General features: G+C 38.9%; 1 protein-coding gene across 1 annotated transcript in view; it reads left to right on the top strand.

The window, feature by feature from the left end:
• Positions 1-12,998, top strand: part of ALK (ALK receptor tyrosine kinase) — a 324,766-nt gene that overhangs the window by 146,322 nt on the left and 165,446 nt on the right. The window contains exon 4 of the mRNA XM_054822404.1: positions 2,747-2,948. Coding sequence (XP_054678379.1) covers positions 2,747-2,948 — 202 coding nt within the window. The remainder of the gene's footprint in view (positions 1-2,746; positions 2,949-12,998) is intronic.

Consider the following 12,998-nt stretch of genomic DNA (forward strand, 5'->3'; position numbering starts at 1 on the left):
CCCAAAAGTACACACAAGTAGGACATTTCTGACAAGACTGTACTTGTGGTAGGCCAACACAGCGTAATAGCCACGTCCTTCAGAGTGATTTTCCAGGCACTGCTTTACAGCAGCGTAGTGTGGGGTGGTTCCTCCTAGCATCCTGGGAGAGTGTGCCGGGGTAGCCCCCACCATGGCAAAATTGTATTCCTTTTAGCAATATAATTTACTAGGTAGAACTGGCCATGTGATCAGTAATAAGCCACATTTGCAAAGTGTGAGCCCTGTAGATAGACAGTTGAAATATAAAAGCCAAACCAAAGGAGTTTAGTGACTATCTGACAAATTTGCTGTAGCAACTAGCCTTGTCTACTGTTAGACTTCACTGCTGTTTCAAACCTGGCCCCAAGTCGGGGCATAGGAGGGACTATCCTTGGAAGCTCTCTTTATTTAGAACCATTGCAAGAAAACAGAGAATGAGCGCTGCCTTTTGTTTGTTTATTATTTTTAAAATCTGACTCCCTGTTGCAAGGCAGTAAGATGAGCAAATGGCTCCTGCACCTGGCAAGTTCCCATCAGCAATTATTGCAATGCTTAGTGTCTTTCTGCCACCAGTAGAAGTCTCTTTGCTCCCTTTCATGTCACAGATTTCAGTGTTCTTATGGGGATGGTACAATTAAAGCCACAAGATTTAGTGCTCTAATTCTCCTTTGTTTGCAACAAAAGGGAGAGACAGGGAAGGATGATACATGTGGCTGGGTTTTTGTTTTTATTTTACTGACCAGCAAAAATACTGTGTCTATATAACTGTGACAATAACAGAGTTTGTTTAAACTCATCAAACCATTCCGTTAGTAACTGGATTAAAAGCTATTATTTCACATAAAGGAATCTTGTTATTGAAAAAAATAATGCTGTGACTACGTTTCACTCCTCTGTTTACAAACCTTGACATCTGAGCAGGCTGTACTTTATGTATTTCTGTGTGTGTCTTTCTGTACAAATGTTTTCTAGTTTTAGATATGTCATTAACGTGATGCCAATGTCAAGAACACTGTTTTTGACAAGTATGTCAAAAATGCTACTTATGATAAATGTGTGTACGGGAGGGCAACGTGGTGGTTGACAGGAATCCAGGTTCCATTTTTAGCCCTTCCATTATTACCCTGTGTGTGACCTGAGATGAATTGCCAAATCAGACTTTTTCAAAGGGGACATCTGTGAGCACAAGTGCAATTCCCCTGTTCTAACCAGCATCTGACAGTGAGATATTCAAATCTGAGCTCTTGACCCTCAGTTCAGTGCAGAGAAATGGGAACCAAAGAACAATTCACCAATTCCATTTTAGGATGAGGTGAACTACCACAGGAGCTCAGAGTGACTGGTTTGCACCTTGTGGCCCACAGCTTAGACACCAAGGTGAAAGTGAGCAGGACCCATTCGTGGCCCCTCCACAGGATTTCAGACACCCTGGATCTCAGCTGAGCTATGCTCAGTGATGTGGAAGATCATTCCTCTAAAGATTCAACCTTGGTCTCTTCAAAACCAAGCTGCTGCTCCTGCTAAAATTCATGCATGCTTAAAAAGAGGTTTAAATTACAGCCCTGTTGAGCCTTAGTTTCTCTCTCTATGAAATTAAACTGTTCATCAGATCTGCACGTTTTAAGTATTAATGGACAGGCCTTATTAATGGACCTCCAGAAAGTGAAATCTCATTGTCTTGATCATCTGACCAGTCTTGCTAGAATCTGTGGAATATCACAATTTTTCCTGCTTCAAGGGTTGGTCCCTTTCATTTACCTCACTGCACCTTTCATTTACCAACTACACACCCCAGTGTGCTTGCTCTGTGGACAAATTGATAAATTGGTCAGCTGCCAAAAGGGAGTAATTTGACTTACCTGAAATGAGCAACAGGGTGATGAAAATACATTACCTCTGTCCCACTGGATAAGCCTCAGATTGTATTGAAATAGAATTAGGCCAAGGGAGTCAATGTACTGGATAATAATGAAATGTTTAATGTGGATTAGCTGCATATAAAATTAATACATTAGAATGAATTGCTGAAGAAATAAAATTATGTCAGGCCTTTATCCTGACTCTAATGACTTAAAAATGCTGTACTCTTCTGTTTATAGAAGAGCAAAAGTAAAGCTATTGAATTTGTGTTCTTTATTTGGGTGAGAGAAATACATATATAAAGTATTATAAAATTAATTAAATATATATCTCAGAGTTGTCAAATCAGGACTGAACCAAGGCCATAATGTTTGGGTCTGGACCACACCTGAGAGGTTACAGAGATGGGGATGAAGTCCAGGAAGAATAAGTACATGAAAGCAAGAATCTAAACCTAAAACTCTTTAATCACCTACCTGGGCTTAACTTTGGAAGTCTATTGGTTGATTGAGTTTTATTGTTACTTTTTGTAACAATACTTTTTGTTATTTTTCCCTGCCCTTAATATTTATAGCTTTTTCCACTTTATGCCTTTTCTTCTGGGAGTTAAATGTAAATGTAATCTTTGTTTTGGACCATCCAAAGGTGAGTTGAAATGTTGCCTGCCTGGTAAGATCTTGATGGGTTTAATACAAAACGGGTGAACTTCCCAAACTAGTTGGCAAAGATAATCTTTGACTGGGAGGTATGGAAGGACTGCAGAGTGAGCTGCGGCATAAAAATTACAAGTATTCATCTGCACTCTGAGGCTTTTTTTTTTTTTTTTTTTGTTCTTAAAGCTTTCTTGTTGCCTCATCTGTTCTAGGTTCGTTTCTCTTTCTCAATACATCAGAGAGGCCAAACCCCGTCATCCTGAGTCCTTGGCTGAGAAGCAGCAGTGACCAATGCATAGTTCAAGTGGCTGTTTATAAGTTTTACCAGCAGAGCGGAGAATATATTGCTCGTGTCCTTCCCATTGATGAAAGCAGCAGTGAAATCTTATCAGTGGAGAGTCCAGAGAAACATGGGTAAGTCTCATCCCCTCATTTGACTCACAGCTTGATTTGAGAAGAATCACACGTTTGTGTAGCATTACAGCCACAAAATACATGCTGCACGTCTACTAAGGGGAGCAGGACACCACACTGAGTAGATGTTTGTCTTGCATGGGTCTAAATTACCGTAGAAGGTGGAGATTGGTGCTTGTTTTATTATACAAAGCATCCGCAAACTACTGGATCCATGTAACAGTGAGTCTCTAAGTCAACATCAGCTTTATTCTCGGTACTTGCCAGTACAGACATAGTGTGGATACTCATCGTAAGTTTAAAGCTTTTCTGTGTAATTTGTTCTGTCTGATTTCTTTTTACTACTTCTTTACCCAAGTATACTATTGGGCTTAGAATGTCTACCGAGTCTTTGCAGTTTCATGTGCCTGCATACATTTTAATTTTTGTCTTGCATTTGTGGTTTTTTTAAATGCCGTCTCTTGTCAATAAAGCAGTTCGGAGCTACTGGCAGAGGAGTAAAGCTTTTGATCTTTCAGGGGTGCAACTGTTTGAAATGTTTTATCCTCTTTGTGCAATTAATCTTAATTGTTGATAATGTCTTAATTTGTCAGACTTCCTGTGCATTCCTTTAAATTTTTGTTAGCAGCAAAACAGCAGGAGTTGAACACGGTAAATATTTAAAAATGAATTGAATTTGGATATATGTGAAGCTAATGTTTACCTGTTCTATATACTGATCTTTTTTATTTTTATTTTTTACTTCTGTGAAATGTGTGTTAAGAAGCATAATTTTTACTAAGCATCTCAAATGTTCTTTGTTTTGATGTGATAGATTGGAGAGTTTCTAATAGCAAGTCCTGCTGGCTTGTCCTTGTAACAAGATGTGATTATCTGATTACTGTCTACAGCAAATTCTGTGTTTTCCTGTAGCCAAAGGAGAATGTGCAATAAAAAACCTTACAGGAGATAACCTAACTCATAGAAATGGTTTGAACAGTTGTAATTCTCGTATAACACATGGCCTGTAAAAGTGAGGAGGAGAGCTTGTGTGTGGATCTAGATCATACTTAGTTCCAGCAACATCATCCAAATTGTAAATTACTGTTGATGTCTGGGGAAAGGTAATTAGGGGAGCTGCAGCAGCTGTCTTCTTCCTTAGCTCTTTGCAAATGCTGTGCTCTATGTCACAGCTAATAAACATGCTTTGTGCAAAGTGCCTCCTGCATTGGCAATGCCACTGTTCCTTGGCGCTTGCAGGGAATACTGCTGTGTCTAAAATGCTTTGCTGTGCTGCATGGAGGAGCTCTAGCTTGGATCTGTGGGCAGGCAGAACTTACCAGGAACACAGGCAAGCGCAAAGCGTAAGAAGACTTGAAAGGAAGGGAAAGATCACTTTATGATAACAAATGCCTACCTTTGCCATCTGCTGGAGACAATATGGACTACTCAGCTGTGTATTGCAGGTGGCAGATGGAGATTGTCACCACAGTAAAGAGGGTCTCTGCTTTTAAAGGAGGTGGCTTTGGTTATAGCTTGGCTATCCCATATGCTTGCAAGAAGTGTAGCTTGCTCCCCAGCAGCATTTGTGTGGCACATAGGGGTAGTAAGGACATGCTCGAGACTTTCACGGATTTGTATGGCTGACTCCTTGGTACTCTGTGTGCTATAAAACTATGCAGTTGGAGCAACTGTCGGGTTCATTTTTTCCCCCTCTGATTTTGTCTCTTCACTGTGAGAGGTAGTAGCTCTCAGGCTCTGATATTGTGCCTGCATAAATGTCAGGTAGGGATAGTTAAGTGTCTGTCCACAGAATGCAGCCACAGACGATAGGGTAGCAGTTTGTTACCATTTGCCCTGAACCACCATTCCAGAATTTATGAGTGCTCCTCTGTCCTTTGTTTGGAGTGATAATATTTGCTTATCTCAGCTTGGATAACGAACCATGCAAATCTCACTTTTGTAAAAAATCATCTTTTCTTTAAATAGGAATCAAAAAATAGCTGATCAGAAGTCAAGAATAATTCAATGAAGTTCTTAAATGAACTAACAGTCCTACAGGGGAAACTTGTGCTGTTTAAATACTTTATTTTGTCTTGGAAATTGCAAAGAATCATATTGTTTTGTAATGAATTCTTTGACCATGCTATAACCAACTGATTTTTAAAATTTTATAAGGATTTTAGCTCTGGGTGCAACGTAATTGGATTCCTCAGTGATGAGCCCGTGCTAGAAATAAAAGCCCTTTAAAGTTTTATAGGTGACACTTCTTTGATTCTATGCTCTTTATATATCGGTTTGCAAACAAGGTGTAAAGTGTGCGTAGTTCCCAGCGATTTGTACATGCAGTAGTGAGTCCATGCCATTGCTTAAAATCAAGCTCATAGCAGGAAGAGTATATTTTATTGAAACAAATGCACCTGAAGGGTGGTAAAGCAATAAATTAATTCCAGGGTGGATTTTCTCATATCTCGAACTATGCACAATGTCAGTATGTTCCCCCCACCACTTTTTCCTTTTTTTTTTTCTTTTTAAACCGCATAACCTGAATTACATATATTAATATCTTACAAAGTCTTCACAGTTCACCTACATTTACAAGAGAAAAAAGTAGATGCTGTCAGGTGTTACTGTTTCATTCAGGGTGAAACTAGGCAAGCAAAGGTTTTGGTTGACAGCACTTTGATCTGATTTTATGTAGAATATATGTAAAGTTATGAAATGTTATTAGTCAGGTAAAGATGGCATAGCACCCAATATTTATTTTTTACCAGGGTTCAGCCATGTTGTCTTTGTGTGCAAAATACCAGGTGTGATTTTGATGGATACTCAGCACGCATAAATACTCAAAGGCAGAACTAGTGATGTTCTGTTTGCTCCTCTGGTCTCATTCTCTCTAGAAAAAAATAGCCCAAGCCTGTGGACTAGAATTGTACCAATTCCATAATGAGGCACAGTCATTACAGAAATTGTTATGTGGAAAACACGTATTTGTTTTATTTTCTTACTTGACATATTTCACTGCAGCTGATCTACTGTGTGTAGGAAGAAAGCTAGCTAATTTAAGATACATTACATAGCAGTAGGATGGGGCAGATGGAGCAGACACCAGGAAGAATATGCCAGAAGTAATAGCTGCGAATGGTTCCTGAGTGATGAAACACCAGAGGCTGGCAAAGGGATGCTTGTTTTATATTACACAGAAACTTTGCCAAATACAGTAATAACTTTCCTACATAATATTTGCAACAGTGCTTACCACTCAGAAGATAATTATGTCTTTGTTTATCACTTCAACAGAATTGTATACCCTTTTTTTTTTTTTTAAGAGCAGAAAGATCTTACTCTGTATGTAATCTATGGGTTTTGGAACACCTTTGGTTAGACCTTCTCTAATTTAGTTCCTAAGCAATCAGTAGGACTCCTCTATGGGGAACAACCCATTACTATTATATTCTGTTAGAATTAGATTTGTTGCTTGATAGAGTTTCTAGATGATCTGACTTTGTGGATGTGTTTTTGATATGATTAGTCTCTTCTGGCATCTCTTGCAATTCTGTTGTGTTTTACAAGCACCTGCAAACAATACAGGGAGAGAATCAGTTCAGTGCTATCGATCCTTTGTAATGGCAAAAGAGTTGTTATAACTCCTGCCATGGAGCACAGCACTTTCTGATTTATCCCAAATGCCGCTAGATGCAGGTATTGGCTTTTGCTGGTTTTCTGCTCCCGTGGTGCGGTACACAATCCTTTCTTGTTGCTATTTAATGGACTTCCTTTTTTGCGGTACTGGAGATAAGGAGGCAGCAAGTATGTTTATGTACCATGTTAGTTATTCACCAAGCAGAGTTACTTTCACAAGTTAAATGTTGACTTCTGGGTGCTTCTCAGACTGTCACTGTGGCCACTGATTTCATTTCACCTCTTATTTTCCCATCTGTTAAATTTATAATGATAAAGCTAGTAAGATTGTAAATGTGCTTAGTAGAGTGAGGAGAACACAAGGGAAAACTTGTCAATGAGGTCAGAGTTTGTAATACAGGATTGATTTTTATTTCTTTTGATTTGTGTATTTTAGAGAAGTTAGAGTTGGGCAAGGACAAAAATAGCATTGTTCATTTTAATTACCATTATTATTTTACATCTCTACTTGCACTTTTAATGGTAAGTTGTGGTATTATATACTATACATCAAACCAAACTTTAATAAGCCCATAGCAAATGACAGCATAACTTCAATTAGGCCCTTCATTGCAGACCTCCCTCATCACTAATTCCATAATCATGTTCTTGCCCCAAAAAATAATGTAACAAGTGGATCTCAATACTCTTCACACAACTGAAGGTAATTGAGGCCTCCCTGAAGAGAGGAGGCGGGGAAGATCCTCAGATCAGCTACTTCAGCAGGAATACCAGGAGGTCAGCCGTGTTCAGATGGAAATTCAAAAGATAATATTTGAACTACTGGATTGAGTTAACTTCTGGCATCTATCCCACATTTCCTACATGAGCTAGGCACACTGTCTGTTCCGTCGTGTTGCTGCGTTTTCTCTATAGAAAAGAGCAGGGTAGTTTCTCTTGGATGTTTTTCTGTGTCTTTTAGATTGTAATTGCTTTATGTTAGTGAGGCTTTGTCTCTTCCTACAAATCCTTGCAACACTTTAGAGGCAAAGGGAGGTTGAGGCTGTGGCACTGACAGATCAACATGATCTGTCCTGTCACCCCACGCTTAGGGGACGTGGACTGCAGAATCCCTGCATAGAATTGTTGGTACCGAACTAGCCATCTTTTGACTTACGCACACCTGTACAAACCATATAAAATGACTTTGCAAGCCACATGTGATTTTTGAGCTGTGAGTAGGACCTCTGGACTAGTCTAGAGCCTTAACCAAACTTGAGGTTCATCTGAAGACTTTTGTGTAAATATGTGAAGTAAAAGATGTCTCTTAAATAAAACCTGAGATCTGAACATGCATGCATGAGAAAGGAAGCCATAAAATAATACGTTGTATAGCCAGTACTTCAGTAGGTACATGTATATTTCTGCACAGAGCACTTCCAACAGAGAAAAAGCACCTGGTTTTGAAGGTTACTACAAATCATGATAGGCTATTCCCTTTCTGGCATCTACAACTTCACTTGAGATTGATTGCATTGATAGATGTCAAGAAAAATAAATGAAGGAATCACTAGCATCTGTCACATTTGACCTTGGGGCTTGAAGTCTGAAGGTTATGTCTTGTACTAGTGTTGTTCCTTTTCTTGTTATTTTTTTTCCTTTTTTTTTTTCTCCCCTTTCTTTCTCACAGACTAGTAGAAGGAATTTTCTTTCTTGGAACCCTTTAACCTTAAAAATACCTTTCTCAGGTTAGCAGTAATATGAATTTGCTTGGCTTTTTTTGTGGATGGGGTTTTTTTTTCTCCTCCTTGAAAAAACACTTTACTAAGTTCAAGCCTTTCATTTGCAAATGTCTGGACTGTGACATAAGAATGAAGATCGAAGTGTGTGTATTTGTGGTACTTCATATGGGCACTTAAACTCATTTTTAGGCATCAAAATATGTTTTAAAAAAAATAAAGCACATTTTACTCTCAGAGAATTCTAAATCAACAGTTTAAGTCATTCAGTCTAAACTGTACATTTGAGAAATTCAGGTAATCCAGGAAAATAATCTGAGTTTATGGTTTCATTAGAAACTAAGCTCTCCCGCCTTGGTGGCCAGGCACCACTAATCCTTACTTTTAGAGAGAAAACATCACTGGTTCTAGACAGAAAATGAGCACTTAAACTTTTTCTGTGCTGTTATCCACTAGCCAACTTTTAGTCTCTTTCGGTCTGTCAAATTAAATGCAAAGAAAGAAAAAGAGGAAAAAAAAACCAAAAAAAAGACGTTGATGTCTCTTTTCCCCCTTCCCTTTTTAAAAGATAGTGTCCTTGACACCTGTGAAGAATCAGTCCTTTTTATAGCAGATGCTTGTATTTGGAAAGAAGTTTTTCATCTCCACCCAGCAAAACCTTGGTTCTTTCAGTATCTCGAGTCTAGATCTGAAGAAAGGTTTAACTCTCTCGGTTGTGGCACCTTGAGCAGTTCATTGCTAGTTTGTTTTCAGTGGACAAGGAGATTTAAATCAAAACCCTTCAGAATGTGTAAGGTGAAATAGAGCCCTTCAAAGCTTTATGGAACAGTACGAACCTGATGCACAAATATCTGCAGATTTGTAAAGATTGTTTTCCCACTCCACTTGAGGACTAATTATGTAGATTAAGTTGTCAGTTTAGCACTAGAGGTAGGTACATGTCTGTATACTTCTGCTTTAAACTTCTTGGTGGTTTTGCTGCTGATGAAGTGCTATATTATTTCTTGAGATAAACTTGGATCTTTTTTGTAGATTTTATGCAGCATTGGTTTGCTTTAGAGTGTGCCTTAGTTTTGCATGGTAACTTCGAGTACAACAAAGCAGTAGCTTCAAACTGCTCCAGAAGGATTTCTGTATTGTCAGTTGAGATTGGACTGTAGCAGTTTATTTCCTCTTACAGACGTGTATATGGAAATGAACTATTTATTACAAAGAATGATGTATTTGTATTACCAGAAACTGAATTTTGAGTGCCATTCACTATTGTGATGTATCATATTGTGAAGCAGCAATATTGCATGACCTCTTGAACCAACCAAAGCCAATGAACATCAGTTCAGTAATAAGTAATTGTAAATACTTTTTTTTTTTTTCCTCCCAGTTGATTACAGTCCCAATCAAACTCACTGGAAATCAGTTTGGAGTACTAGGGGATGGGGAAGTGCTCGTTCTTGTCTTCTAATACATGTTATCTGACAGTTATTAGGTGCTAGTGCTGCCTTTTATTGATGTTTGCCAGATTCAAATGCAAATGGCAAGGCCAAAGTTGTGTAGTCTACTTCCAATTACAATTATAAAAAAGGACAGGGAAAAAAAGGCTATTTAAAAGTCGAAATAAAAGTAGCAAATTAGGAATTTTTTTGTCAAATATATGAAAATTTGGCTTACTACAAAAGCAGATTACTTAATGTGTAGAGAATGGAACAGTAGAAGAAAAAGAAGCTTATTTTTCAGGATTAAGAGTTCAGTTTTATGGATACCTAGTGGAGTAGCCTTTGCTGCTGCTTTTAACAAAGTGCTGAACACACTGTAGTGGAGGAGGGCTAAGGCGGTGAGCTGGATGCCCAGCATGCACAAGGATCCTTGTGGCTTCCCAGCTAATGGCAGCACCTGTTGGTGACCTCCTTGGGCTCCGGGAGCTGCTTCTGTGCATGAAACCCCCGAGGCTGGCACAGCTGACCCTGTAGATGGCAACAGAGTTGGGGCACCCTGAAGAGTGGCTGGTTTGGGTATTTGTTCTTTTGAAACCAAAGATTTCTTGATATAAATTATTTCTTACGTGGCTGAAACAATTTCTTCAGACCACTCTGAACATCTGAGCAACCTAATCCAACTTTTATACTGTCCAAATCCTGGACACAAAAATCTGTCCTCTTAAACTTTTATACGTTGTGTCCTTCAGAATTATTTGCAGGCTTCTCTTTTCTGGTTGTTAGCTATTCTTGCTTTTCAAGGTCAGGGTTGTTTCCCCCCCCATTCCTTTAACTTGTTTCCCTTGTTTTATAGATCTCCTTTTTTTTTTTTTGTCTCTACCTGAGGCTTCTACTTCAATTTTTAAAAGTCATTCCAAACTAATCTTTCCAGCCCCATGTTGATGCTAGCCTATGTTTCACTTCTTCCTATCAGTGTAGACACGCCAGGATGAATTTCAGTTTCCTAAAACCTAAACAAGCAAACAACTCACCACACATACACATACCACCCAGCCGCCTCTCCCAAGCACTCACACACACTGTCGTTTTGTCATCTTACTTTTCTTCGATTAGAATTCTGCTATACAGAATTGCAAGCAGTCTCCTTAGAATCCTTTGCTATGTAGTGTCCAAGTATGGTTTCCCACAGCCAAAAGGCTTCCAACATTTGTTTCCAGAGACTAGGCGACGCACCTCATTAATATTGTCGGCCTTCTTTCTAGTTATTTTCTGCTCCCCTTAAGCTAAGCTCTCTGTCATTCTGCTGTTGGCAAAGTTTTATAACTAGCCTGCGGTATAATTGCTTTCTGTATCTCCTACTTATTTTTGACCTTAAAAACCTGACTTCTGCGCAACCTCCTCTGCGGCTGTCCCACCCTGCAGCGTGGTTTTGTCATGATGTGCAATTTCCTTGGGGCTTCCCTTGCTAATGCTTAAGAATCTCCTTATCCAAGGCAAATCTACCCTGCCATGGTAAGTACTATAGAAGATTTACAAGGTAGTATTCCTCCCTTCAAATTCAGAGAGAAATTATTAACTAGGTGCTGATAACCTTAAAGGCTTAAAAATCATGTCCTTGACCTGTCCAGCTGCTAAGAGTGTTACTATAGCGCTAATGCAGTTGATTCTGCATTCTAAGCCAGGTTCTCAGGTATCGCTCTTAAATTATCTGTTGTGTTTCATGACTCACACCACAGGGTTCAAGTCCAGTGGGGCAGCTTTGCACCCTCACTTTGAACAACACTGTCTATATTGCTGCCTCACCAAAAATGGTGTCTGTTACTCTCAAGTGCTGGTCAATCAGGTATTTTCCACTCAAGAAAGAAGAGAGAGAACTCTGATAAACTTGACCACTAACTTACAATTTACTTCTGCATATTAGAAAGAAACCAAAGATTTATTCAATGGGAATTTGCAAGTTAATTCTTAATAAATTCCCAAATGGAAAATTGAAAAAAATGAAGGCTAAGAAACTGTTTAGATTCTGATGCCTGCTGCAGTGGCAGACAAAGGAGACTTGGGGTTATTTTCAGTGATCGGGGAAAGTACTGAACAGGCTGCCTTTCCACAGGAATACAGTGAGGGCTGCAGCGTTTGACACCAGTGTGAAGCACTTTGCAGAGCTTTTCATTTAAAACTCATGTGCTGTATTTGTTAACTAGTGTTGCTAATACCTGAAAGCATTTTTCTGTCATTTTTCTGTCAAATAGCTACCTTTGTTTGCCTTGCAATTTTATCGGGGTTTATGGCACATGTCTCGTACAGCAGAAATTATATTTCTGTAACAAAATACCAACTGTCTCAAGGGCTCTTTTGTACTGGCAGTGGCAAACCATTAATATCAGCAACTAGTCTGGCAAAAACATGGGTTTAGGTTGACACCAACACCAAAGACACAGGTTTCAGACAGGGTTGTCAGATCTGCTTTGTACTGTGCTCTATACAGCTTATTTCTTGACCTGTGCACTGTGGCAGAAGGCTTTTCCACACACTGTGCTGGATAATGCTTGTTGTTAAAATGAATTAATATAGCGAAGCCATGAACGTTCGTGGCTTGCACAGAAGCATTTTGGTATCTTGTATACAGAAAGAAACAGTCCTCCCCATCGCATTTGGAAGTACTTGCCTTTTCCCTACTTTTTTTGTAAGTGTTGTGTTCATCTGTTTTTCTTTATGGACATTTTGTTCTCTGAGTCACTGAGTACAGTTGCTAGCTCTTTATAAACGTCAGTCCGTAACCTTATGATATTTGTTGCCTCCTATATCAGGCTGACTAAATATGATTTTCTATTGGAAATAGCAGCAATGAAGTTTGTTTACTGAAAGTAATTGGAGCTTTTCCTGATCATCCCTGGCTTGTCATACCATTCATGTTGATGGATTGAGGCCACAAAGATGCGTAATAAAGTTCCTTTGGACAAGACAAAGCTATTCTAATCTGGGACTTGAACCAGCAGCACCATCTGCCATCCTTGATGAACTTTGTATGAGGATAAGACTGCAGAAGATCAGGATGAGTCTAAATCTTTCACGAGGCAATGAAGTTTTTATGACTCCGCTTCATCTAGCAAGGAATACAAGCAGTAGAGTAAATGAGACAAACTCAGCTGTCTCTTGTATTCAGATCAGCGGCCAGTTATTATGATGCCGTTATAATAGAACAAAATTACACTATGGGGAAGATTTTATCAAAATATTTACATTGAAATACTTTTTAATAAAGAAGCCAAATAATCTGA

This window comes from Grus americana, chromosome 3 (genome assembly GCF_028858705.1).
Source record: "Grus americana isolate bGruAme1 chromosome 3, bGruAme1.mat, whole genome shotgun sequence".
Lineage (NCBI taxonomy): Eukaryota > Metazoa > Chordata > Aves > Gruiformes > Gruidae > Grus > Grus americana.